Raw genomic sequence first — 25,414 nt, 5'->3', positions numbered from 1 at the left:
AACCTCCTCCAGCTCAGCAGTCATTTATAAATCTAACCTGTGAATTTCTTGCGAAGACATTTCAAATTACCTGCTGTGAAAAACGCCTCACTTTGCAGAGGCAGGTCCCCACCAGGACTAAATGTTCTCCTAATGCATTCCTGCTTAAACAGAGCAAACACAGTGAGCAGAGACACATGCATTCGCACAACATTGTGACTTCTCTAAATGATCCATCGAAAACAATTGACACGCTTAGCCTGAAGGACCCCGAAACTAGAACCATTTTTCTGTCTTTTCCTCCCTCACTGTTTAACAACACCACACCTCTTCCCTATCGGAATGATGCCAGTCAGACAGACTGCAATTTAGAAACTTTCAGGTCCCGAGGGCTGGTCTGAAAGCTATGTGAGTTCTGACTGCTAACTTTGAACCTTACTTTTCCTTTCCCTATAAACTGATAAACATCTCTTGCAGGATACATGTTAAAGGTGTTACTTGATGTTTCCAACCATACAATCAAGAGTCGTTCACTTAATGAGAGGTAAGTGCCACTGAGGCAAAGTTGTGGAAACAGATAAAACGAATGACTCTTGTTTCAATCCTCCGATCCTTCCTCCTGAAGCTTCCTGTTCTCAGTAGTGGTTTCCCACATAATCCCCAGTGATTAGGCGGCCAATCAATTCTTCCACGGGGATTCACAGAGGCGCTAAGGTGTGGCTTACACACTCATGCTTTATAGCAGCAGGATAGTATGGTGAACAGAAAATGACTTCACTGCTTCAAGCCGCAGTGTCAGTGAGCGTTCAGTTCTCGGGTCTCATTCAACATCTGATGCCTCTGACGTCTGACACGGGAGGAATGTTCTCACTTTCATCTGCTGAAGAGGAGAAACTTTCTCTGAGCTCATCTAAAACCTGACTTTAAGATCAATCGCCAAGAATGTCCGCTAAAGTGTAAAGCAGCTTCAATGGTAAGGACATCGCATGCTGCGTTTTGCAATGACCGTGAAGTTTTGCAAGTTTGCAGTGAAAATAAGACAGAAAAGGAAACAAAATTTGAAAACAATTTCTTTTTTTAGTGTATCAGTGTATACATAGAGCTGAGACAGTTCGCATGTCCATCAAGAACATGCTCAATATGAATATGAAATTCCTCTTTAATTCAGTAGCTGTGAGCTTAAGATGTCAGTATATTATTATCAGCTGACTAAATCAATAACCAGTTTCCTTGGGCAGTTTATCAATATTCAAATTCAACTTCCAGTCTTCAGGAGATGTGTACATAAACTTAGTCTCCTGCATAATGGTGCCTGACCCTGAGCAAGAGTACCTTGTAATTGTGCCTGTTAAGAGTGATAGATCTTGATGATGATATTGATCTAATCAGCCATTTTCTAATCAAGCTGCCTGTAGGGCAATTAAGGTCTTCCTAACCCTTTAAGGCAAGGGGATTCACAGCTGGACATGCCTCTAAAATTGATTGCATGGCCATTCATAATTGTCTACTATTTGCTAAAGCTTAGGAAACGCCTGGTACGCCGTTAAAATAGACTTATTAACATCAGTAATCCCTGATTTACGCAGCAGCGTCTAATTGACTGTTTTGTCTGGTTTGCCTGTTAGAAATTGATAATTGTTCCATAAAGGTGCATGCAGGGATTTGAAAAAATGCCAAAGACAAGCTCTGTTGAGTTTAATGTCGCAGGGATGATTTATTTATAGAGAGGACTTTGTGGGAAAATATTGCTCACATCGAGGAGATAACCCACTACCAACCAAGATGTCACGGCCTTATGGTTCTAAAGGGTTCCAGAATATTGTGTGATGTCTTTTATAGACTCCTGATGCAAAAACAGTGCCACCAGTGGGTAACTTCTCCCTCCCAAAAATACAAATCGGCCTTATTTCCCTGTCTCTCTCAATCTCTCTCAACCAAGTGACTCACACAGCGGCTAAATATGTTCACCGCTGTCTTTGTTTTTAACACACATTAAGAAAAACTCCAATCTCCTCACACTTACGCCCTGTTCAGATAGATGCCAACCACTGTGTCTGTTTGCGCTCCAGTCCGACGTCCAGCCGGCCCTCCACGATTCATTACGCGGGCCCGTTCAGTTTGGGCGTCGTTCCTCATTGTCGTCATTATCTGCGAGGTGATTGGGCTGCCCCTGCTGTATCTGCTGAGATGAGTGCTTCACAAGCGGTCGCAGCAACAACTGAACACGGTCTGTGTCACCCGGTGTAACGACAAATTGCGGCTTCATCCGATAATGCGTCACACTCAAAACACACGCAAACGCGTGAACCAAAGGAAAGGAAAGACAATAAAAATGAATTGAGGATGCATCAGTCTGCAAGCATGTGTATGAGCCTACAAGGTTTTGATATTCTGCTGATATCATGTCATTCTGAGGACACTGACATGAGGTGTTATCACAGCCGTTACCAGAGAGGTGGGAAAAAATCTGTCTTCTCGGTCCAAATGCATGTGGCAGACTTCCACACAGCATGGCTGCATAGCGATGAGCGTAACACAAACAGGCACCTCAAGGACTCAGTTGTGACAGATCTAACAAATAAACATGCCAGCAACAGCAAAAACAAATCTGCTGGTCTGACGTCAGAGCCATTAAGGCCTAACAAATGTTGAACCTGAACGGCCCGACAACGCAGCTTAAATCACGCGGTGAAGGGTCTTCGTTTCAGAGTCGTACCAGCAGAGGGACGCACGGTGGTGGAGAGTTCTACATTTTGCAGTGTGTGAGGGGGAAAAAAAAGGGAGCACTGTTTCTGTATCAATTTCAGATAAACAGCTGTGATTTCCATGAAAGACAGAAAAAAAAAATCATAACACAGCTGAAGACGTTTGCTCTGACTGACATCCTCTATTTCTTCCAGCTGAGACATTCAGAGGCACCTTATCCCCCTTTGTTGAAGGTTTCCCATTTGTTTAAGGGTTTAAATGTTCAAGTTTCTGACGAGTCTAATTCCCCGGCGACCACTTCCTGACAATGGCCTCTCCATCTCTGGTTCGACAGAGACACTAATATATGACATGAAGTTCACTAATAGACTATTAAACCTTCAGACGGCGAAGAACTCAGTTTCTTTACTCCCATTTCTCTATCAGATTGTTCCCAGCCCACACTTGATTGAAGTAATCTAATCCCAATTAGAGAAAGAGTAAGAAAGAAACTAATGAGCTATTCAAAGACACTGGAACACTATCTGCAGTCTGATTCCTCATCATCCGAGACACGAGCCACAATCTAACATTTTAGATGAACATTTTTAATGCCGTTTTCTGAACGGTACATTCATCCATTTGAAAATAAGCAGCGTCCAGTGTGGAGAGATCCAAACCATGCTCAAACAACAGCTCCATTAGTCACATGAACTCTGTAACAAGAGGGCGATGGCATTATAAGCTCTCGTCAGTTCAACACAATATCACTACTAAGATCAATTTGAAAACTATAAAAGCCGTCACAACTCTGTACTTCTCAGACCCAAGCAAACTTTTATTTGATTTGGCTTGAATGTATAAATTTCAAAAACTGAACCCCAACCGTGCAGAACAGTGACGATGCTCTCGTGAACATTAGCCTTAAGGAGTATTTAGAAAGCCATATATTACAACACCTGCAATTAAGTGACACAACGGTTGTCAAACAGTAAAACCTTAAGAACCCCTTGTGACATCCACATCAGCAAATGAGTCCATCAAGAGAATAAAAGCAAAGAAAGACAGACAGAAAATGTTAATACAGTGAATACCATCATACAATAAGAGAGAAGATGTCCTTTTGCTGGGATGACACTCATGAAAATTCACAAAAGACACTAAATGCTGTATAAAAACATTTGCCGTTTGAACTCAACTGTTTGTCGAATATCAATGGCTGTGTCGCCCTCTATTGGCGGACTTCCTCAGTATAATTCAGCACTAATATAAAGTGCCCTCATCATTATGCTCAGCGCTGTCTCATCAAGCGTTGCATCAACAGAACAGTAATTGGAACGAACCAAGTGTCAAGCAATTACTGAAGATGGTTTTTGACAGTCGCCTAAAAAAGCCCGGTCGTGACATTTGTCACAAATGCCGGTGTGTGTATTTTTGAACATGCGAGCTCAGACAAAACAAGAAAGAAAAAGGACAGCCAGATGTCGTCGACGCTTGTGAGCAAACGCCACAGCCGCACACAACTTCCTTGGCTTTCCATGCACATTATGAGAAGCCTCGCAATAGCTTGTTAAACAATCTCGAATGTATATGAGAGTGCGTACCACAAGCAAAAGCAGAGTATATGTGTGCGCACATACACAGGGGAACTTTTAGACAGCCCCCTCCCTGCTGCGATGACTCACTGGTGAGTCACAGGCTAGAGTGGAGAGTAAAGTTGCAGAAGTCAGGAACCCCTCTCTGCCACTCTACAGTTGGGCAGAGTGCAGCAGCAGGTTAGTGACGTAACCTAATCATTAAGAGAAGGCTCGTCCTATTGGAACACAACCGGAAAGGATGAATCAACAATCACTGACGTGTCGCGGTCCATATGAGACGCGAAGGGGCGCCGGCGATGACACACTTTCAATGAAGGTTTTTAGCTTGACAGCTTGAGGTGGGGCGAGTGGGAGGGAAAGCGTGTAGGCACAGATCCCTTTCGAGGCATAGTCACAGGTATGAATTATACATGCTGCATCCACTCCGGTGAAAGATTCGTCAAATTAAATGCCAGGGAGTGTGTGATTCACACACATACATACTTAGGTGTACAGTCACACACACACAAAGATGCCCAGCACTTACTCTATGCAGACACAGCCCCGCTTCGGCTATCTGCAGAATGTGCTGAGGCGAGGGGAAGAGGACATGCGGGAGAGCCAACAAGATACAACTCCCCGTGGCTCTTATCAGTCTCTGCCCAGCTCCGCTGCACTGACAAAGAGGGGAAGGGATACATCTGCAAAGGAAGCTACTATGTGTGGGGCGAGGCAAGGCAGTTTTTGGGGTGAATAACACTCCAAAAAAAAAAATCAGATAGTTAGATGACCAGATAGATAGATAGTTAGATGACCAGATAGATAGATAGATAGATAGATAGATAGATAGATAGATAGATAGATAGATAGATAGATAGAATATGGAGTTGAGCAGAAAAGCTCACCCACAAAGAGGACTTGAGGTATGTAGGGTCAGATAAATCCACTTCCCCATCCCCCAACAACATGACACTGCCTTCAAGCAGACAGCCTGGTTACAGCTCCTTTGTGCCATCACTACCTGGCTTTTGTGTGAAGGCTGAAGAGTTTTTGTGCTTCTGAGTTTATGTATAGCTTTGTGCCTCCGTGAACATCTGGGCACAACTGCTCCCAAGCGTACCCTTGATTACCTGAGTTACGAGTTTTCCTTGATTCCCTGCCCTCCGTGCTTCGCCGGCTTTGTAAGATTGTCTTTCTAACCTCCAATTCACCGCAGATTCATTCAGCAAATCAAAGAGCAGCCTCTTGAGTGCTGGATGATTATGAGTCCTTGCTAAAAATAGAAAATAACAGCCTTCCAAAATGTCCAGACATGTCGAGCTGTAAACCTTTAAGCACGTCATCAACCTGCAGTACAAAAAAACGCCACCGAAGTTGGGCGACCAGCGTTTTACAATATACAGAAGAATCGGCGAGCTGACTGATTGCAGTGTCTAGGTGTATATGACTAAAATGCTTCTCCAGTCCCAATGCCATGCATGCAGCTGAAGCGTGGGCAACAACAGCTACAGGAAGCACCAGAAATAGAGGCAGGAAGTTCATTTACTAGACACAATATAGCATGTTAACAAACTGTGTAAACCAGCTGTTAAATAAGGCAAATAAAGCTTCTCTTACTCTACGAGCTGCTCCATTCCAGCACCCTGGGGCTCTGGCAGCACCCCAGGTTTGGTTTGTCTAACCTTCTTTTGCACAGTGCCCCTCTTTTCTTCACCTGGAAACAAACAGACAAATGCGTTATCCCAACGGTACAATACAGAAACCTAAATCTATGCAAAAGAGAGGGAAAAAGCCCACATGGTTTACTGTCTTTCCAGTTAAAATTATCTTGTTCAGCCAGCAGTTAATTTGTGTATCCTCTGCATTTGTCAGCCTCTCTCTGTCTCTTTAAGGGCCTCTAAAGCCCTCTCAGACCCTTTGGTGTAGAGTTTCAAAGTTGTCCTCACACTGTGTGATTTATGATAAAAGCAGATATAGGCTAGGTTTCTCCACTGTTGTCTTTTCCTGAATGTGTTCACAGTTACAATCCATACCCCACCCCTCCACTTAAAAATGTGGAGAAACTGAAGAAGCATTGGCAGGACAGCTGTGGACAGAATTAGGCAGGATCCAGACAAAGAATGCAATTTGTTTACAACGTTTTTTTTTTTTTTTTATGTCAGATTTTTTTATATTTAGCTTTTTAGCGGGTGTTCTGTGGTCAGATCTGGTTCTACATGTCCAAAGACGAGAAATACCATCCAGTCTGTTATCAGAAAAGTGAAAAAGGTGAAGAAGTCTGCATCTGTTACGATATGGGGGTGCATGGCTGTCCGTTTTATCAGTGAGTGAGTGTGCATATGTGTGAAGGCATCATTTATTCTGAGGCTTATATTGGAATTTTTGGGCAGGTTAAATCATGTATTCAGTAAAAAATAGACACAGATACCGCTTCCCTCGGTTCACTTTTTATTTTTGGATCATTTTGAGAAATAAAAGGTGTGATTACTAGGAAAGATGACTTCACAGAATGGTAAACATGACTTGTTCCTTTATTTCTTCATTTAACGATCTATTTTTGACAGTGTTGTCCCTGAAATGCCTGCTTCAAAAGGCAGTATCTCAGGGATAATGCTTCAGATGTCTTGTTTGTCCAACCAATAGTCCAAAAGTCACTGATATCGTTGGTTAAGATTGGTGTATGACAAAGGGCAGCTGATCTGAAAACCTGGAAGGAGGGTACTCTTGGCATTTTGCTTAAAAAAAAAAACAATAAATCAAATAAATTGATAAATGAAAAAGGCACACAGACAACTTGACACCGTGACGGCATAATGTTCATGAAAATCTGCTTTCCACTGAAGAGACTCCTTGAAAAACCTTCGACTTTCTCAGCTGCCGCTGCTCAGGCAGTCCCCTGCTGACCCATCTCTCACTCGAGGAAACACAACAAGAATCAAATTTTTTTTTTTCATGTTAATGTGAGGTAATTATGCAGCGCTGCAGCACCTGGGTAAACTGTATACAGGTGGTGACACCTCTCTCTCGCCCCCGAGCCAGCATGTTAATTAAGCAGAACATCTGGCGAGAAAGAAAAATACACTGCCGACCTGAACCGACTCGACTCCCTTGATCCAGTGTGTTGAATGCTTTGGAAAGTGAACCTCAGTTAACATAGGGGATTGTGCGTATCTCCTCGTGTCAAAATCTGCTTGATGAGGAGCCAGCCTGAAAAGAGAAATCCTGGCAAAGCAAAGACAGCGGATGTCGGCTGTGAGTGCTGCATTGAACCTCAAGGTCAAGAAATGCAAACTAACTTACATTACCTGACATCCCCTCCCATATTCGCTTGACATTTCCTCTGTCTGATATCACAGAGGGGGCATCTGGAACACAAGACCTGCTCTGCATCACGAGTTCATTAATCAATAGCAGAAAGATAAATATGACATATTGTACAATTATTCTCCATTTCATTTAACTAATGATGTAAATCTTTTTGACTGAAAACACCACTCACTCACTTACATCTGTACATTAACCCCAAAAGAAAGCAATTGTTCCGATGAGTTTAACTCGTTTAGAGTTAGGCAGTTGATCGAAACTCAGACTAACATGCCCTGGAGAGGACTTTTGAGCCAAAAAAAAACCCCATAAACAAAAACAAATGGAAACAACCATCGACCATAAATGTCCTTTGGTTGGGTTCAGGTTTTGTCTGGGAGTCCAAGTGTGGAATTATCTTTTTTTTTTTTTTTTTTTTATCCCAGTATGGAAAATTTGATGAAAAAGAACATCAACCAGAAAAAAAGGACTCCTAACAACCTAACAAGAAAAAAAATGCTACCTACAGGCCAAAAAGTTATCGAGCTCTGATTTAATACAAAATTATCAAAAACAGACAAGAAGCAACAATTCAACACATTCCTCGTGTCTAATTTGTCTTTTTAAACTGTACATCTACACACACACACACACACCAGTCATCCACATTCACCACTTTGCCTCTACCTAGTCATGCATACTAATCTGTGCTGTAACTTGGAGCAGTGGCCAGCCGCTGCCTGCCTGTCCTATCAAACATGCATAAGAAACAGATGTATCTTTGATGTAGGCTTGTTCATGTTGCCCCATGTGCATGAGCGACTGGATGAGTGTGTGCGTGTATGTTTTTTATGTGCCTTTGCCGGTGTGCTTCAGGGCCCTGCGGGTGCAAGCCAGGCTGTGGAGATGCGGCTGCATGCCCCGACACACAAGCAGAGGGGGTGGGCTGCCATAGATCCTGAGAACGGCAAATAATCAGTGAGGCGCCACCACCGTTGCTGTGAGTTTCATTCTATGGCACAATGTTTTTCAAATGTTGGGCACTTCTGCCTTTAAACAAAGTGCACTGTTGATTCTGTTTAGCTATTCATTATATTTAAGTGTTCTTTTGCCATGACTTGAAAGATTACTGCTATGAAACTGCATACATTTACCAACACCTTAACCAAAACCAGTATTTCCAAATACATTATTCATTTTAGTACCAAAGTATAATGTTGGTTCCAGTTCTCAAAATACATAATCTTTCACAGTTTTATACCATCTTTATGACACATATTATAAACCATGTGGGCTTTTCTTCTCTTTTTGAATGTTTGGGTTTTGGACTGGTTGTCAAACAGGCACACTCAAGTCCTTTTTCACAATTTTCGACCATTTTGGAAAACAAAAGAATAAGATACTTCAAAGTTAATATATTTGTCACAAAGAAAATTTGTAATTTAGGTACAAAACAGTAAGCCTCCTGGCTTTACTCTAGTCTGGTCTCCCTTATATTCTAACCATTCGACGATTGAGTAGATCAGAAAAGAGTAATGGATAGCTGCACACATTAAGAATTTGTGCAGGAGAATGGTTAAAATAGTGGGGTTTTGTGTACTGTTGAGTATCAGAAAGAGTGGTAGACAAAACTTTGGTCTATTCCATAACACTGTAAAAAGATTCAGGGATTTGGGAGAGCTCTCAAAGTGTTAAGGTAAAGGCCAGAAACCACTTTTGGATGCGTGAAACTTTCGAGGCCTCGTGAGGCATTGCATTAGAAACCATCATGCCATCATGATGTAACTACGGTCACTGAACCCAGTCCAACACCGCATCCAAAGTATAACCTCAAACTGCATTATGCAGGAAGAAAGCCATAGATCAACTCTGCGCGGAAACACTGTCATGCCCTCTGGGCAGGGGCTCATGTCAGATTGGCAGAAAGACAGTAAACGTGTTCTGTGGTCAGATCAGTCCTCGTTTCACCTGCTTTTGGGGTCAAACTGATGTCTGGCTCTACATGCCAAAGACAAGAGAAGCCATCCAGGCTGCTATCAGACAAAGGTGCAAAACTCAGCATCTGTGATGGCGTTGGGATACATCAGAGCCCAGGGCATCAGCGACCTGCAAATGTGGGAAGGCAGCATTGATTCTGAGGCTTATATTGAAATATTGAGACAAATGCCACCGTCAAAGCGACTTCTTTTCAGGGTGCTCTGTGTCTGCTGTTATTTCAGCAGAAAAATGCCAGACTTCTTACTGTATGAAAATCAGACACCTACAACGATGGAGTGTTGAGCAATATAAATATTCTATTCAGTAAAAATGGACACATATTCCTCTTGCAAAACTGCAATTCCTGGGTTCCCAAACGATTTATCTGAGTGTAATCAGATAGAAAAGGTAATAAGCTCCATTACCTCTTTTTTCTTTTCTTTTTTTTGACCGTGCTGCTTGTAGCCAACTCAGGATTTGTTAGTATTATTGAAAGCTTTCCAACTTTTCCGTAAATGGGCTCAGCAGTGTGTCGCCTGGTTTCGGGGTTACACTACATTACTAGAAACGCAGTTTTGACTACTGACTCATATGAGCTGTGCTACTGGATGGTGTTTTTACAATATTTTGCTAACAAAGCATTTCATGGCAAACAGGGCACCGGTCCATAATCGCGTCAGGCTTTACCACCTGGAGTTGTGAAAACTTCCCTTTGCACAAGTCTGTAAACAAGTATCATCATGAGTCACCACAGGCGAGAGCTTACCCTGCTTGTCATTAGCTTTATTCACGCCTGCAGCTCCTGATTAGCTCTGTCTCTGTGTGTCTGCTATGTGGTTACGTCCATCTATACTTGTGACATACACAGTTCTCACAGTCCACTTTGTCCCCCTGCTGTCTTCACATGAGTCCATGACCCTTTAAAGTCACCCTGGCCCCATCATCCCACCATCTATACACGTGCTCACATATTCACTTTTTTTTTTCCTCACATAGCTGTTGCCCACTCCCCCAACACACACACACACACACACACACACACACACACACACACACACATACATCTTTTTCCTTTTCCCCTTAGACAATTGTGTTGCTCATTCTCCACTATTGTGGAAGTCAGTCATTTCCACATGTGTGCTGGCCATAAAACAGCAAAGAGCCGACTAAAAGCATCCCTTTCCTGAATAGCAGGGTCACAATTCGTCTCATATAAACACAGGACACACCTTAGCCCAACAGTTTTCACATATCCCTCTGAGTCCTTCACCTCCCAAAGCGCACGTCACTCAATTCACACAATGTGGCACGAAGTAAAAGCAGCACGTCTTTATAAAATACAATTTAAAAAAGTAGAAAAAAGCATTTTATTTGAGACTTTCTGTTAACTTTTGAGGGAAGGGTCGTTTTTTTGTTTTTTTCAATGTTTTTTTCAAAGAAAAGCTGAAGACTGCAGCTGGTGTCTTTTGTGTCTCTCAACGTGCCTCGCGCTGGGTTTCCCGAGCATTGTCATGACAACAGTGTGTGCGCCGACACTGGCCTTTGAAAACAATACACCCAGGGTAAGTTGACTGAAGTGGACTGGCTTCAGAGTTTTAGGCGTTTCTGACAAAAGTTAGCACAGAACACAAAGCACAGCCGGAGACATGCTCAACGGAAGAGAAATGACCAGCGAATAGCAAGTGTCCAGTGGAGACGGGAAGAAAAAAATATATGAGCCTGGACAGATGCGTTCATTCTCTTACCGTTTTGACGAAGAAGCTGAGTTTTGTTAACATGTATTCCCGGTGTGTGCAGTGGTTCGTCTCCGTCAAACCGCCGCTCGACTTCTGTCGCCACGACAAAAGCAAGGTGTTCAAAATATCTGTGCAGGCATTTGAACGGGTCCTGTGAGCGCCGTGAGTCTTATATCACATGTGAGGAAACAATGTCCAGCGGTGGGCTAACTTTCTCCGCCCAGACTCATTCTCCTCTCCTCAGCCCGCTGCTTTCAGGGGATGCTTTGCTCCGCCTTTTTCAACACCGAAGGTAAATTACTGTGATCCAGCAGATAACAGGTTAGTGTCTCCTGACTGAAGACAACGCATCAGTAAAAAATACAATTGGCTCTGCTTGCACTTCAACTCTGGGTGTCCCAAGTTTTCTGACTCTGACATGTTTTTAGTGTAGTTTCTGAGTCAAACTTGGCCCAGTCCAAGTTAGCTGTGATTGACTTCAAACAGAACACTTATCTTAATGAGACTTTAATGGAGTTTGGACTTATAGCTCTGATATTTCATCACCCGAAGGCTAACATTGTCCTAATCCTTTCAATTTCCCCGGTTCAAACAAATCGGGTGACACCGGCATTAACAAAGATAATCCAGACCCACTGCAGGTTCACATGCTATTTTTTTTTTTTTTTATCCTAATGAAATTTAATCTGCAAAAATGTTTAAAGGCACAGCTGCCAACTCAGCTGGGTAAACAGAACAGCAAAGGCTCAAACGAGATTATTTGTTTGCTCAGTTGTGTTTCTTTTCTTTCATACTGTGGGGAGGAGTCAGAAATTTTGTGAACACAATGAAACTGAGACATAAATCGTCTAACTATACCAACAACTCTCCTCTCGCAATGTTTCAGATAGATTTTGAGATCTGTTTGGTTCAATAAGAAGTCAACCAAGTACGGAAACATCAAAAGAAGTGCCATGCACATCTCAGTATGATATACTTAAAAGTGTAAGCTGTGGTACATTCACTGCTCGGTGCACAAAATGCATAAACAAACACATTCCCTGCTAAGAAGGAGGGAGCTGCAATATTCAAGGTTTCAATCATTTTAAAGATAAACCAGTTTGAAGAGTCCAAGATGTGCTCATGCGTACAGAATTTCCCCTTTACTCTACTGTGCAAAAGTCTCAAAATAATCCTCATTTCTTTCAATTTTGCTTTCAAGCAGTCAGACTTTTTGCTCATCTTTTAAATAGATTGTTTGTTAGGCCACTTCATCCTTGCTCATGAATCATATAAGTATATAAAAAGCCAAATAGTTCATTAACCATCTTTGGGCACTTTGTTACTAGCAGCCTACCACAAAGACAGATGGTTTGTTTCAATGTCTTCATTTGCCCGTATGAAAAATGTCAACAACGACAGGGATTGACAGGCCTTTCGTGGTGTTTTATTTTGCACCAACAATGCGATTCCCATAGCTATTAGCTGGTGTGCAGTGTGTCCTTAAAGAACTGAGGAAAGTGGACATGTGGAGGACAATAGAAGAAGTGGCCGGCCCTCAGAAAACACGGACAACAGATTAACAGTATTTGAAAATGATGTCCTTGAGAAATAGGCCAAAAAAAATTGATATTTTCCACACAGGCCCTGAAAGATGCCTTTGGCCCTACGGCCAATCCAACCAAGACTGGCAATGATCCTGAAACACGATTCTAAAGCAGGATGTCCAAGAAGGGCATAGAGTTGGTTGATTGATTTGTTTTATTTTATTTTTTGTCCTGTAAGATAAGTGCTTGCAAACAGAGGGCAAAATAGATGGTTTTAGGCAAACAGATAATACAGTATTATTACATTGTTTTAATGTATCAGACTGGGATAAAAAAAATTAAAAAACAACAACCACATGATATTGGTATTGTAGATTGATCTTAAGCTACTCTGCTCTCAAAACAATCAACATTGGCCATTGAAAAATCAGTTGACCGTGACAATTAGGATTTAGAACAGTAAAATGAGTCACTGTAGATAAATGTCCTCCTTGACTTTAATACTCATAAATACACAATCATTACGGACTATTACAAAAACAGTGTTGTATTGATGTAATTAATGGAGTGCTGCAACTGTCTTTCGTCCAGATAAAACATTTCAAATTTGGTGCATGTTACGTACCACTAGATGACACGAGAGAGCCACGTTTCGACTGTGACATGTAAGAAGAATAACATAGTGCGCTAGGTTGTTCATAAAAGCATTAAAATCAAAAAATTACCATATTGATTAGGAAAAATGTTAAATCGCACAGTTCAACACAAACATGTTTTACATAGCCGCCAAATATTTACAGCGATACCGATTGTTTATGCTTGTCAAATGTGACGCCAGTCATACCCGGATATCCTTGTTGAATGTCCGCGTTCGACAGTTGGGAAATGTAGTTTTTCTTTCTGCCATTCTCCAATCGGTGTTACGTACGCAGACGTGCGGTCTTACGCACTGTGTGACCTGCTTTGTACGCATTTGACGTAGGTGCACTCTCTATATGCTCCGTAGAGATTTCCGTTCCTTCCTGGGCTGTTTGAGGTAAACCTATGCGGTCGCATCACTATCGCTAATACCTGACGGAGTGGAAATAAAACCGTACATGAACGTGTCTGACACAGACGTTTCAAGTATGCGGTGGTAGTGGAGTACCCGAAGATAAAGCCCAGAAAGGCTGGGGTGACCAAAGTACAACCCGGTGAGGAACTTATCGCTTCCATGGCTGTGAAAAGTTAACGCAGGGACGACCGAAAAGCAGGAATAATTCCTCCCCGCCCGACCCGAGGTAAGAATAACCGATTCGCGAGTGGACTCACTTAGTGCACAGCTGTCGGATAGCGTCGGCAATGTTGACCAGATAACTCAAAAAGAGTGCCTTTGTTTACAAGGTTCCCCGGCGCCCTCGTCTCAATGGGACCGTTCAGTTTCCATCCAGCTCCGGTATAGCTAGTGTTTGTTTTAGTGGCAGGGCTCGCGGGTTTACAGTTTGTCCACAAATGGATTGACTTTTTCCCCTTGTATTATATTTAACACAAATCTCACGTAAGGTCTGCGGGGTTCCTCAAAATCCCACCGCCTCGCTGTACACAATCTCACAATTACTACGTAGAAATTCGCATCCTTTCTGTCTGTTGATGGGTTTTTGGGGTCTCGTGAGGCGGGATCAGGGGGATAAACCTGCATCCAGGCATAGTAACGCCACATCGACTTGCTTAGGGTCAGTTCAGTGGCTTGGATGATATGTGAACTCAGTCCTGGACTTGAAGAGACTTATCCAGCTGAGGGTTTTACGGTAGAATCATCATCAATTTAAAGATTAAGATCAACTTAAAACCTACACGAACGCATTTACGTTATTTGTTTGAGAGGGAGTGTGTAAAGGGCAGCCTTCTCGTTTAGTGTTGAGGTTTTGAGGCATGTCCACCGAGGCGGTTTGTCCACTGGTGAAGAAATGACAACTGGCAATGTACCATGAAATCAGCTCCCATCCTCACTTCCCCAATTCTTTCCTCAGTGTCTCCCTTGGGAACAGAAATGAAACCCAATCCCTCCCTCTGGCACTGGCTGTGTCAGCTGCTGTATCTCCTGCTACTGTATTGCAGAGGGACAGGTGGTTCTTGGACAGGTGCGCCCTTCACAAAAGGGTTGCAGTCCCTCAACTTTTCTTCATGCTCTGTTGTCCTCACTTTTTTTTTGGCTGCATGACTGAGAAGCTTTATGACATCTTAGTGCTACGGTCCAAGCAAGCCGCTTCACAAATGAAGCTGTTTTCGTGTATATGTTGACTGTCAGTGTGCCTTCATTGTAAATGTTGTGTAACCTGGAGTTGTTCAGAACATCAGCTGTCTCGCATTAGCTGTTTGTCTCTCGCTCTCTGTATGAGACATGGCCTTGACCTCTTCTGCATCGCACTCGTTGCCTGTTGAGACTGAGCTACACCAGGAACCATTTCACAGCACACGTCATAGGTTGCTTTTTTTCTCTGGTATTGCTCTGTAGAGATGATTTACCAGACAAACCAGTTTCAGTCTTTGTCATGCTTGGAGCTGTGAATGTGTTGCTCTTGTGCATCACATAGGCAAGCTCGAGTCCGGACAAATGACTGGTCACACTGTAAGTACGCATGAGACTGACTCACTGCCTTCAGGTCTCCAAAACATCCAGAGAAACACATGCTGTCAAAGACTTCTCATGGTCTGGTTGTGCTTTTTTCTTCTTCTTCTTCTTCTTCTTCTTCTTCTTCTTCTTCTTCTTCTTCTTCTTCTTCTTCTTCTTCTTCTTCTTCTTCTTCTTCTTCTTCTTCTTCTTCTTCTTCTTCTTCTTCTTCACCACCTTATTCTTCCAATCAAACACTACATTTGTTTGGAAGGATAGGTCAGGAATGAGAGCAGGAAAGTTGTTTGAAGAGGAAAAAAGGAAATGGAAAGTTTGATGGCTTATCTATGTAATGTGCAGGGACAGTTGAGCAACAGTGGGTGTTATCCTAACAACTGCCTTCCGCTTAACCATTCACTACCTCCCCTGATATTGAGTAATGGGTAAGCAGTCTTCTCCAATAGAAGACAGAAAACTGAGGCTGGACAGTTGCATAGTATATGTTGTTTTCGTAGCATGAAATGCTGTTTTCTGTCACTGCTTAGATCTGGCCGCGCACACGTTGGATCTGAGTTCCATCAGAAGCCATTACTCTGGGATCCCATTCACATGATGACTGAGACCGATACGGCTCTTGCTCTGAGTAGCTCTATTTAAATCTCTTGAACACAGCCTCCAAGCTTTTCTCTGCTCGCCGGGCCAGTGCGCCTGCGCCCTGCTGACACTCCAGTAATCCGCTGGAGGAGATTGCATCCTCGTCCACTGCGCTCAGGCTATCAGTGAGGGAGACTTAAAAAGATAGGAAAACGTGAAACGGGAGACTCTGGGCAAATAACGGGGATGTAAGAGATCGACATGCACCGGCATTATGGGCTGGAGCAGTTTTCCATACGAGCTGCCTCGCATCCAAAGGCGACAACGGGACCGGAGCGAGGATGTCTCCTAATATGAGACAAGAAGGCTCGGCGATGGAAATGTGAGGTGAACGCAGGCAGGAACGGACCCTGCGGAAGATGAAATTTGCGAATGAGAGCTTCTTATGAGAGACTATCGCTGCTGTGTTCACGTTTCTTTAAAAACCTGGATATTGCCTCCTGTACAGTGCTCTCCGTGTCTGGACTGCTGTGTGGACACCAAGGCGGACCACCTTTCCAAACAAACACTACGTTGCAGTGCTGTTAATTGGCTTTATTGAAACCCTTAAGGAGCGTCCGTAGCCAGCGGTTCTTTACCATTGCGTTCACTGAACGTGGGGAGCTCGGTAGAGGCGGAAGCCCATTGATTTCCTGATCAACTGACAGTTAATACACATAAGAGCTAAAGCCAACCACAAAACATTTCTGTCTCTCTGACTTTTTTTCCCCCAAACTCTCCATTGAAATGCATGGAGCTCACGAAGAGTCGCCCCCCCCCCCCCCCCCGCCTGACAGCTTCGCTCTAATGCCACTTGTTTCCCTCAGCTGCCTCGCCTGTAGAGACTTGCTGTGAAATGCTGGCCAGCCCACATAAATCCAAGCGCAAGTTGATGAACTAAACTGGCCTGCCTCGGCGGCGGGATCAGACAGAAATTAAGCTGCAGCTCTCAAACAGCGGGAACTGGGATCATCTGCCGTCCTTGCGTCGGCAGAGCACCGCAGCACGACACCGAGCCTTGCTCCCGGGTCTTTTGTTGGATAGTTCTCGGAAAGCCTGAGACTGGACTTGAAATCTCTTCGTGCTCTTGTAACAGTTGAAGTGTGGGGAAAAAAAAAAAATAAGAAGCACTTCTTAAACTCTACTCAGTTAAACCACCCTGTTTTCCTTGTGTTTTGAATGAATGTGTGAGTTGTTGTCCCTAATTCTGTTCAGTAAGTGATCTGATCTGTCATGGCCCTTTCTGAAGTTCTTATCCTGTGGGAGAAATGCAGCTGAGGTGTTTTTCCTGGTGAACTTCCACAACAGCTGTTAGTCAGCCGGGGCGTCTGAAAGAGGAGACTTGAATATTTGCGTACTTGTAGTTTTGCCAAAAACCCCTCCCATGAAATGCAATGCATTAGTTTAATCCAGTGGCCATGTTCTGAATAACGCTGTGCAAGTATTTTGTGAGATCTGTACCACCGCTAACCTGCGTCATCTGTCTTCGTGGACTCTTGATCTCATTGTGATGTCAAGGATGGATTTCAGGTGTACATTTTGGCTGCTGTAACATTGAATCACGGCAAACACAATTATGTACTTAACCTTTCCTCCTTTTTGCTGATCTTCTGAGCATGTGCAAGAGAAAGGGGAGCCAAGCATGAGACTGCACAGGCTGGGAAAATGTGACAGAAGGAGCACGCAAGGAATTTTGAGTGGCATTGTGGAAGACTTGGTGCAGTGTGTTACAAGCGTAAAGTGCACAGGAAAGAGGATTACGAGCCTTTGTTTTAGAAAAATTGCATTCTTTGCTTTTCTGGGACCAGCTGCAGCATTGGAATCGGCGCTCCAAATCTAAGCTCCAAGTTACTGCTTGACTTGAGAACTTCTCACATGCACTATGGGATATGCAGTCCGATCAGGACACTCGTGCAGCTGAAAACTACCCACATCTTCAAAGTACGTTTATCTTTGATTCCCTGCTGCAAAGAAGGAAGATTTCACTGTTGTTGACTACTTTGAATTGCCTCACTGGCTCCAACTGCAGCTACCTGCCCGACCTTTTTTTAGGATCTAACGGATTCCCTTATCAAAGACCATTCACAGACTGATTTCCCGTCTCTGTGGTGATGGGGAGCTCAGCCTCATCTCTCGCTGCAGAGACCGAGTCAGATCATGGCTTTCGCAGCAGCTCCTACCCGTCGTCACCCCCCGTGGGCTGGCTCAGAAACAGCCACAGCAGTCCAGTGTGGGGCACAACCTTCATCACACGGCAGCAGCAGCACCCGCTGCCACATCGGGAGCGCAGGTAAGAGCCAAACACTGCCGAGACAGCCAGGTGCCAACACATCCTTCAGTTGAGTGCACTTGGCCCGGGTCTGGCCCGGCTGGGTTGTATTTCACAGCCAGCTGTCATTTAAAGCCGCGAGTGTAAACACACACGCTGGCATAAATGAAAGGCTCTTGTGCTGTATTTTCTTCTACTTCATTAATAAGGTAATGTTCCCATTTTGTTTTGAAGGGTTTCTCTTCATCTGCGCAACTCCTTTTTAAGAAACGCACTCTTTTCGCAGTGTTTTAGAAAAGCTCACTTGACCAGGGGTTTAATAACTTCCCTGCCGTGGATCACATCCACTGTTTCATCAGAGCTTACCCCGATCAAAGCCTGCGTTTTGATGTTTGTCCATGCTGCTCCCAAAATCTGACTAAGCCGCGATTTGAAAAACAAAATCCCTCCTCCTCCCAGCTCAGCTGTACAGTATGTGGTACAATTTCGGCGCCTCTGAGTGGATTGCCTGGACAGATAGACTGACCTGACCTCTGGGAGCCCAATAAAACAAACAACCAAGTGGGAATTAAAATATGAATTTGCTGTTGTTCTTTTTCTTAATCGGGCTTTGTGACGAGCTTTGATTCATGATTTTAAATGCTCCGAATGTTTGAGTATAAGGTGTGTGTGTGTGTGTCATTTGAGTACATCTTGATGAAGATGTCAGCATGCATATACACACACCTATACTGTTCATTCTTCTGACCTCGTTTCTCACAAAATAACCCCCTCTGTGAATAGAAGCTTCTTGTCTAACACTGTAAGAGGCTTTTTCTTTTTTGTGAATAACCAACCATTTGTGGGTGAGACGTGCACATAAATAAAGATTGAGTGTATCTACGAGGAATACTGTGCACTGCAGCAACAACCCATCATTCCATCATTGCCTTCAGAGCCTCAGTCAACATATTGGAAGGCAGTGGTTTGTTAGGAGCTCTCTGTGCGGCTCTGCCTTATGTTTTGACTGACTTTCTTGCAATAGATGATCTCCTCAACCGCCCTCTTAGTGACTTGCGCAGAAGTGCTTTCAGTTTTCCCTCAGCTTTTTGGGTCATGTCTCCCGGAACGAGAACAGGCAGTTGATATCGACCGCCTGAAGTGTATTGAAGTTGTTGCTGAGTCACTCGGGGCATCACGGTCTGGTTGTTAGTTATTGATTTTCAGAGAGCCCGATCACATTTCCCCACAATGGATGTCATTATTTATTCAGCGTCAGTCTCCAGTTGGGCTTTCATCTTGCTTGATTCCTGCCGACTGCTGTCAATTCTTGCCTTGCACTTGCTCCGCATTTAACAGTGAGGGTTGTCTTGACTTCCACTGCTTATCCCTCAAAGAATTTTAAAGATCCAGACAGGACTCGTTTAAGCCCAGTGTTTAAACACAGTTCAATCAACCCCAGCTCAATTTATGAATGAAATCTGTGGGTAGCTTGTGCTGTCTGTGCAGTTTTGCACCGTTCTGTTGTCTTTGTGCATCTCTGCCGCAACAAGCCTGTGCATCTATCACCGATCAGGCGACAGCCTCAGTCAGCTGAGCTCCCAAATGCAAAGATATACATTACAGTCCATTTGTGTTTATTGTCAGGAGGCATTTAGGGACACACACATACACTGACACTAGATATTTTAGAAAGACTCTGTAGTAGCACGTCTTCTTTTCTACCCCCGCTAATTCTGTCTCATGCACACATTCACCCACAGTCTTATGCACATATACACTGCCTCATGAGCCTAACAACATTAGGCAAGCTTTGCTGAGCTGTGACAGAGCATGAAATATAGAAACAACAGAACGCTATGAGCCCAGCTTATTTTCAGCTGCTGTCATCTAGTTTCTTTTCTAATAGATTGTACCATAAAACATTTTCTCTCCATTGTTTATTTTTGATTTTTTTTTTTTTTTTTTGGTTTCTACCGTGGAGACTGTATGAGCAGCCTCGTCCCTGGGGATCGTTTCGGTTATCGACTCGAGCAAGTGTTGGTATGTGCGGGATTAGTACATCAAATGTGAAGGTTTACCCATGGTTAAAACTGACTCATTAGATGCAGAAATGTAGTTGTGTGAGCTGCGGTATCTCATAACTTTTGGCATCTCAGTCTTGTGTCTGTTATGATAAAAGCATCACAGTGCACTTCTGCACATTGATCAGAGAACAACACCACTCTGTCACAAGCATACTGTTAGTGTGTTGGCCTCGGGGCTAGCGAGGCCTCAAAGTCAGCGTCTGCTCTCTCCAGTGTCTCTACTGTCCCGGCATGATGGATGATAGCGTTCATTGTAGCTCCATTCCGCTGGCTCTCCTACTTTTAATTGGATTAAAACGGGTCCACTTGGGCTCAACAAGCATGGTCGCTGGCTGTGTTTATGTCAGAATATTTCAGCATGTGTTCCCATTGCATGCCGTTGCATGCTGCGGCCACAGTCCCCAAAGCCTCAAGAATAGATTCGGCATGCAGGCTTTGCCTCACATTGTGGCTCTCTTTGGAAAACAGAGCTGTTCTGCAGTGGGAGAAAAAAAAAAAGAGAATAGCAGCCTGTTGGCACTGCAACTGACATGATTCCAGATTTCCCCACTCTTGTTGCCATGGAAATCTGTAGCATATGCTCGGTAACCTAATTCCGTCAGGACCTAGATAAGACCACACATGCTAACCTGGCAGTCTCACCCTTAGAAAAAGAACTGTTCAGGGAAGTAACACCTCTGGAGAAATACCGTATAAGTTACACGGATAATTCATGCAAAATGTTAAGTGATTTCAGATATGAGCCAATGAGCTGGAGTATCCACTTTGCAAGCACTTTTCACTTCTCTGTCTTCAAGGGTTCCAATTATGTCAAGACAACACAAAGTAAAGTTTTACTTTGTGTTGCCTGTTTGAGAGGCTCTCATGGGGATGGATGTAGCGCTCTGTCAGCAGTGCTTTGGCCCTCAAGGTGCAGGTGCCCGCTGGAACCTTTAGATTATTACAGCAGCAGCAGAGCAGCGCCTCTGCCATCTCCTCCCCTGTCTGATTCCCTGGTTTTTGGAGCTTCTCGCCTCGCTTCCTGTTCGCTCTCACTTTGCCACTAATGTCTGCTGAAACCCAGTCGGACTGTTTCCTCTGTTTAAAGATTCAAATGTCTGAAGCTGTCTCAAGCACTGACAGATTCAGCTGTCAAAAATGAGCACTCGGCATGAAATATTCACTGAGGGCACAACCAAAGGTCAGAAGCTGCTAGCTTTTTCTGGCCTCTTCTCCCTCTTACTTAAAGGGGAACTGCGGTATTTTCAACAGTAAGCCTCTTTTCTGAGTCGTCTGCAATGTTTTAGAACCCCCCCTCACCGCTTTTTTGATATTTACTGTTGTCTCCGGTATTTGCCTAATTTTGATTCTTCTCAACCTGCTTCAGAATGGCAAGTCATGTGCATGTCTAGAAAGGTCCGTAAAAGCACCATAAACGTCTGTTTTCAAAATAATCAACTCACCGGAGTGGTTACTGGTGTGCACTGGTAATCCATATCAAATTTCGTGGCGAAAAGTTGCTTCTGTCATGTTTTATTTGACATTTTGTACTGGATGTTCGTTGATATTACTCCGCCACCGCTAAGAAAATAGTGCGAGCATGAACGAGCTGCCAAAATTAGGCAAATACCGGAGACAGCAGTAAACATCAAAAAAGCAGTGAGGGGGGTTCTAAAACATTGCAGACGACTCAGAAAAGAGGCTTAATGTTGAAAATACCGCAGTTCCCCTTTAACAATATTTGACATATTTTTACCTCCAGACTCTGTGGTTTAAAACTTATTTTGGTCATTGTTGGTAACGAGGCCTTCATCACAAGGCGTGTTGCCATTGCAATGAGGCTTGCCTAAAAAACTGTGAAGACTGGAATGCATAGTTTTCTAGTTTGTTTGATTAAAAAGCAAACCCAGACTTTGTGAGTTTCCTCATGTGTGTCATGATTCAGCCAGTGTTGTGAACATTTTCACAACACAACTCTAGTTTCCAAGGTGGCACACCCTTCCTGTAATTTGTGTAATCCCATTCTCACAACAAGGGAATACTTGTTCAGTTTGCCGCAGTTGCCTGAGTGATTCGCCTCAATCATGCTTATTGGAGGAGTCTCTGGGCCTTGTGGTCAAAATACCTATATTCTTGTAGGATTCTTTATCCCACCGTCCTTACAACACCCTGCTCTGTTTCCAAAGTCTGTCTTCTCCTCGCTTTATTCAAGCTTCCACGGTTACCTCTGTGCTATCCCCTGTGACCAAGGCGTCACTGTCACCAAAGCCCCAGATGACGTCACTAAGTTTCACTGTGTTCGAGTAGAGATTCTTTAGCTGCTGCTTAAGACTTGGCTCTGGATACTCCTCTTAGATAAGTAGCAGTTTGTGGCTCAGCTCCACAACTTTTATGCTAATAAACCAAACCCGGACCTGTCGGGGCTGATTAATGAGTCGCATCATGCCACCACATAATACCTGGAAGCTGGAAAGAGCCTCTTGCAGTTAAAACTCAATTCTCTGACACCGACTCATACACTCCTCTCAAAGAGAGGGCTTGATGTTGGTGCTTGGTAGGAGTAAGTTTTTGCCTGTAAGACCGTTGGAGACAGACCGCTTTCACTGCTAACTACATTTCCGGTGCATTTGCAAAGTTGTTGCTAAGATTTTTCTTTTCCGCAGTGCTCACGAATGCCCTGTCACTGAGGCTTTCTGAGTGAGCTCGGATGCAGCAGGATGTTTCAACATTTATTATCCTCCTTGCAGCTTGTCTGATCCAAGGGCGTATCAGCTTAGATATCAGTACTTTTTTTTTTTTTTCCTTACAATGAAAAGCTCAACCCCGTTAAACAAGAATTACCCTTCATCTGGCATCATCCTTCTATCAGCCAGAGGTGTTTGCATGGGAAAAATCTCAAATTCAGAAAGCATCAGTACTGTAATGACATCACTCTGAAATTCCTACATATTGCACTTGCAGCTGATGGTTATGCAAAGCATATGCAGCCACGAAAGTGGTTATCAAATGCACAATAACAAATATATTTTTTTAACCTAAACATTTTATGTGCTAGAACTGCTTCTTTCAGTATTCATCACAAGGAAAGCTCTATTTATTTGACCATGTTTGTGCAGGAGTGGACAAACAAGTTTAAAAACAAATACGTTAAATGCACCAATGTCACAAGTTGAAATGTAACATAAAAAGTAAGAGGGTGGTAACACAGGCCTCGTATATGAAGTTTGAGCTGGACTTTTACATGGCAGCTTTGGGGATTAAATGATTTATTTTGGTTTTCCAGATCCAACAGCGAGTCAAACTGAGAAAAACTACAGCTCACCTATTATTTGATCCAACACACCTCGATGGCTCGACACACCACCAACAAGCTTCTGGTTGAATTCTGGTTGGATGTTTGACATGGCAGAACTTAGATTAGTTCAATCAAATTTCTGAGTCTTAAAACATGATTAACGTCATTATTTGTACACTCGCAGTCCACCTGTTTTCAAACGCATGTTTTTTAAAGGCTTATCATTCAACCAAACAATTCAGCGTGTCACATCTGACCACAAAACCTGTAAACCTGTGTCACTGCTCACCGTGTGAGACTTTCATAGCAAGCTACGTAGTCCAAACTAAATTTGTAAAAGCACCAAGTTGTAGTTGGAGTCCGTCTGTCAAGTTGTTTCCACCCAGAGAGGTGACTCCATGCGTCTGCCTCAGACACGAGCAGCATCTGCAAACACATGATAAGAAATTCATGTGTAATTGAACCGTTATCGGCTCGTTCTCCAACGGGAAGCTAGGCCGTGTAACCAACTGTTCTAAACCAACGTTTAGAACACGGGATTCGGTGCCATTACTCGTTTATTGTTAAGCCTTTCAGAAATGTTGCGTTTTTCCAAAAATGTTAAAGCATGGCACAAAGTAGCATGACTGACAGCTCATAGTCATGTAATGTCTCTAAAACGCTGAAGGACTGCTTCTTTAGCTCCTTTCAGTGCCAGAATTCCTTCTTTAAACGGCAAATTAAATGTTTGGATGATAAAAGTATTAGGAGTGACATTTTTTTTATTTTTTTTTTTTTCTCCTACATATACAAACTTGACAACTTGTTTTTTCATGCTCGTCTTTGTGTGTTGAATGAGTAAAGCAGACGCACTGTGCCGCACTCTTCCCTCAGGCCCCGGGCTCTGGGCCAGCTTTGGAATGGCAGTGCTAATGGCTGTCGCACAAAGGCCAAATGTCTCACAGTGAGGCAGGGAGAAACTGGCAAGATTCAGCTAATTTGATCTCTCAACAGAATTTCAAATGTAAAATGAAGCCAAGCAGCCACGCTTGCTGTAGGTGGCAGACACATTATCATCAGCAACAATGCAGAATTTCCTAGATCTTCTCCGGCATGCTTCACACGTGGGGTTCTCTGCACCTTTTGTCGTTCTCGTGTGTGTTTGCCTCTCGTAGGCGGCCTTTCCTCCAAAGACGGATAGTTTTCTCGATTTTCACTTGTTGCAGTCGATTAATTTTTTTCCCCCGCATTATTTTGGTTTTGAGTTTTTTTTTTTTTTTTTTTTTTTTTTTAGCTCACTCTCTGTAGTCTGCTAAAAAACTCTGATATTCTTGCACTCAGCACTTCTTTGCCAGGGGTTAGTGATGCTCTTACTGAAGTGAATTTAGACAAAGACTAGAACCTGAAGGGGCAGCCGTCTGTTCTCAGGACTGCAATACAAAAAGATGGAGTTTCTAGAGGTGAGATGAGGCCTTGCCTTTACTTTCTCTCTCTCTCTCTCTCTCTCCCTCTCTCTCTCTCTCTCTCTCTCTCTCTCTCTGTCTCTCTCCGTCTCTCTCTCTCCACTGTAAGCCATTGGCTACCTGCCCAGGTCTGCGACAGTGAGGAACTGAAGCTGGCACTTTTAGAGCAGCTCCACTGAGCACAAGGCCAAGGACAAAAAGGTGTGTGCATGTCTCTGTGAACATGTGCATTTCTGCTCACTCCTGTAAGTGAGTGGAGCGTGAAAATGGAAAACATTCGTTTAAGTAAAGTCCAGGGGATCTTAACCTGTAGTGGTTCATCCTCTCCTGCAGGCATGTTCAGAGCTGTGCATGCAA

General features: G+C 43.5%; 2 protein-coding genes and 1 long non-coding RNA gene across 4 annotated transcripts in view; 1 reads left to right on the top strand and 2 right to left on the bottom strand.

Annotated features, from left to right (window-relative positions):
- Window positions 1-11,421, bottom strand: part of ankfn1b (ankyrin repeat and fibronectin type III domain containing 1b) — a 144,449-nt gene extending 133,028 nt beyond the window's left edge. Inside the window, exons 1-2 of the mRNA XM_075458176.1 lie at window positions 11,267-11,421; window positions 5,859-5,955 (exon numbers count right to left, since the gene is read on the bottom strand). Of these exons, the coding sequence (XP_075314291.1) occupies window positions 5,859-5,875 (17 nt within the window). The 5' untranslated portion in view covers window positions 5,876-5,955; window positions 11,267-11,421. The remainder of the gene's footprint in view (window positions 1-5,858; window positions 5,956-11,266) is intronic.
- A 2,364-nt stretch (window positions 11,422-13,785) lies between these two features.
- The window catches only part of capn15 (calpain 15), a 34,126-nt gene continuing 22,497 nt past the window's right edge, over window positions 13,786-25,414 (top strand). The window contains exon 1 of one of the 2 annotated variants that reach the window (XM_075458178.1): window positions 13,786-14,063. Coding sequence is in view for 1 of the 2 variants with exons in the window: in XM_075458177.1 (XP_075314292.1) it covers window positions 18,118-18,296 (179 nt within the window). In the remaining variant the exon portion in view is untranslated. Of the gene's footprint in view, window positions 14,064-15,859; window positions 18,297-25,414 lie in introns of those variants that run through there. The other variant, XM_075458177.1, reaches the window with a different exon arrangement.
- On the bottom strand, window positions 18,459-24,022 carry LOC142373867 (uncharacterized). The gene is made up of 3 exons (XR_012768592.1): window positions 23,905-24,022; window positions 23,643-23,705; window positions 18,459-20,816 (listed from the first exon to the last, which is right to left on the bottom strand). It is a non-coding gene; the product is annotated as an uncharacterized LOC142373867 (long non-coding RNA).

The sequence above is a fragment of the Odontesthes bonariensis genome, chromosome 23, assembly GCF_027942865.1.
Source record: "Odontesthes bonariensis isolate fOdoBon6 chromosome 23, fOdoBon6.hap1, whole genome shotgun sequence".
Classification (NCBI taxonomy): Eukaryota; Metazoa; Chordata; class Actinopteri; order Atheriniformes; family Atherinopsidae; genus Odontesthes; species Odontesthes bonariensis.
Note: the sequence above shows the minus strand (reverse complement) of the source record. Positions and strands in the feature narration are given on the sequence as shown.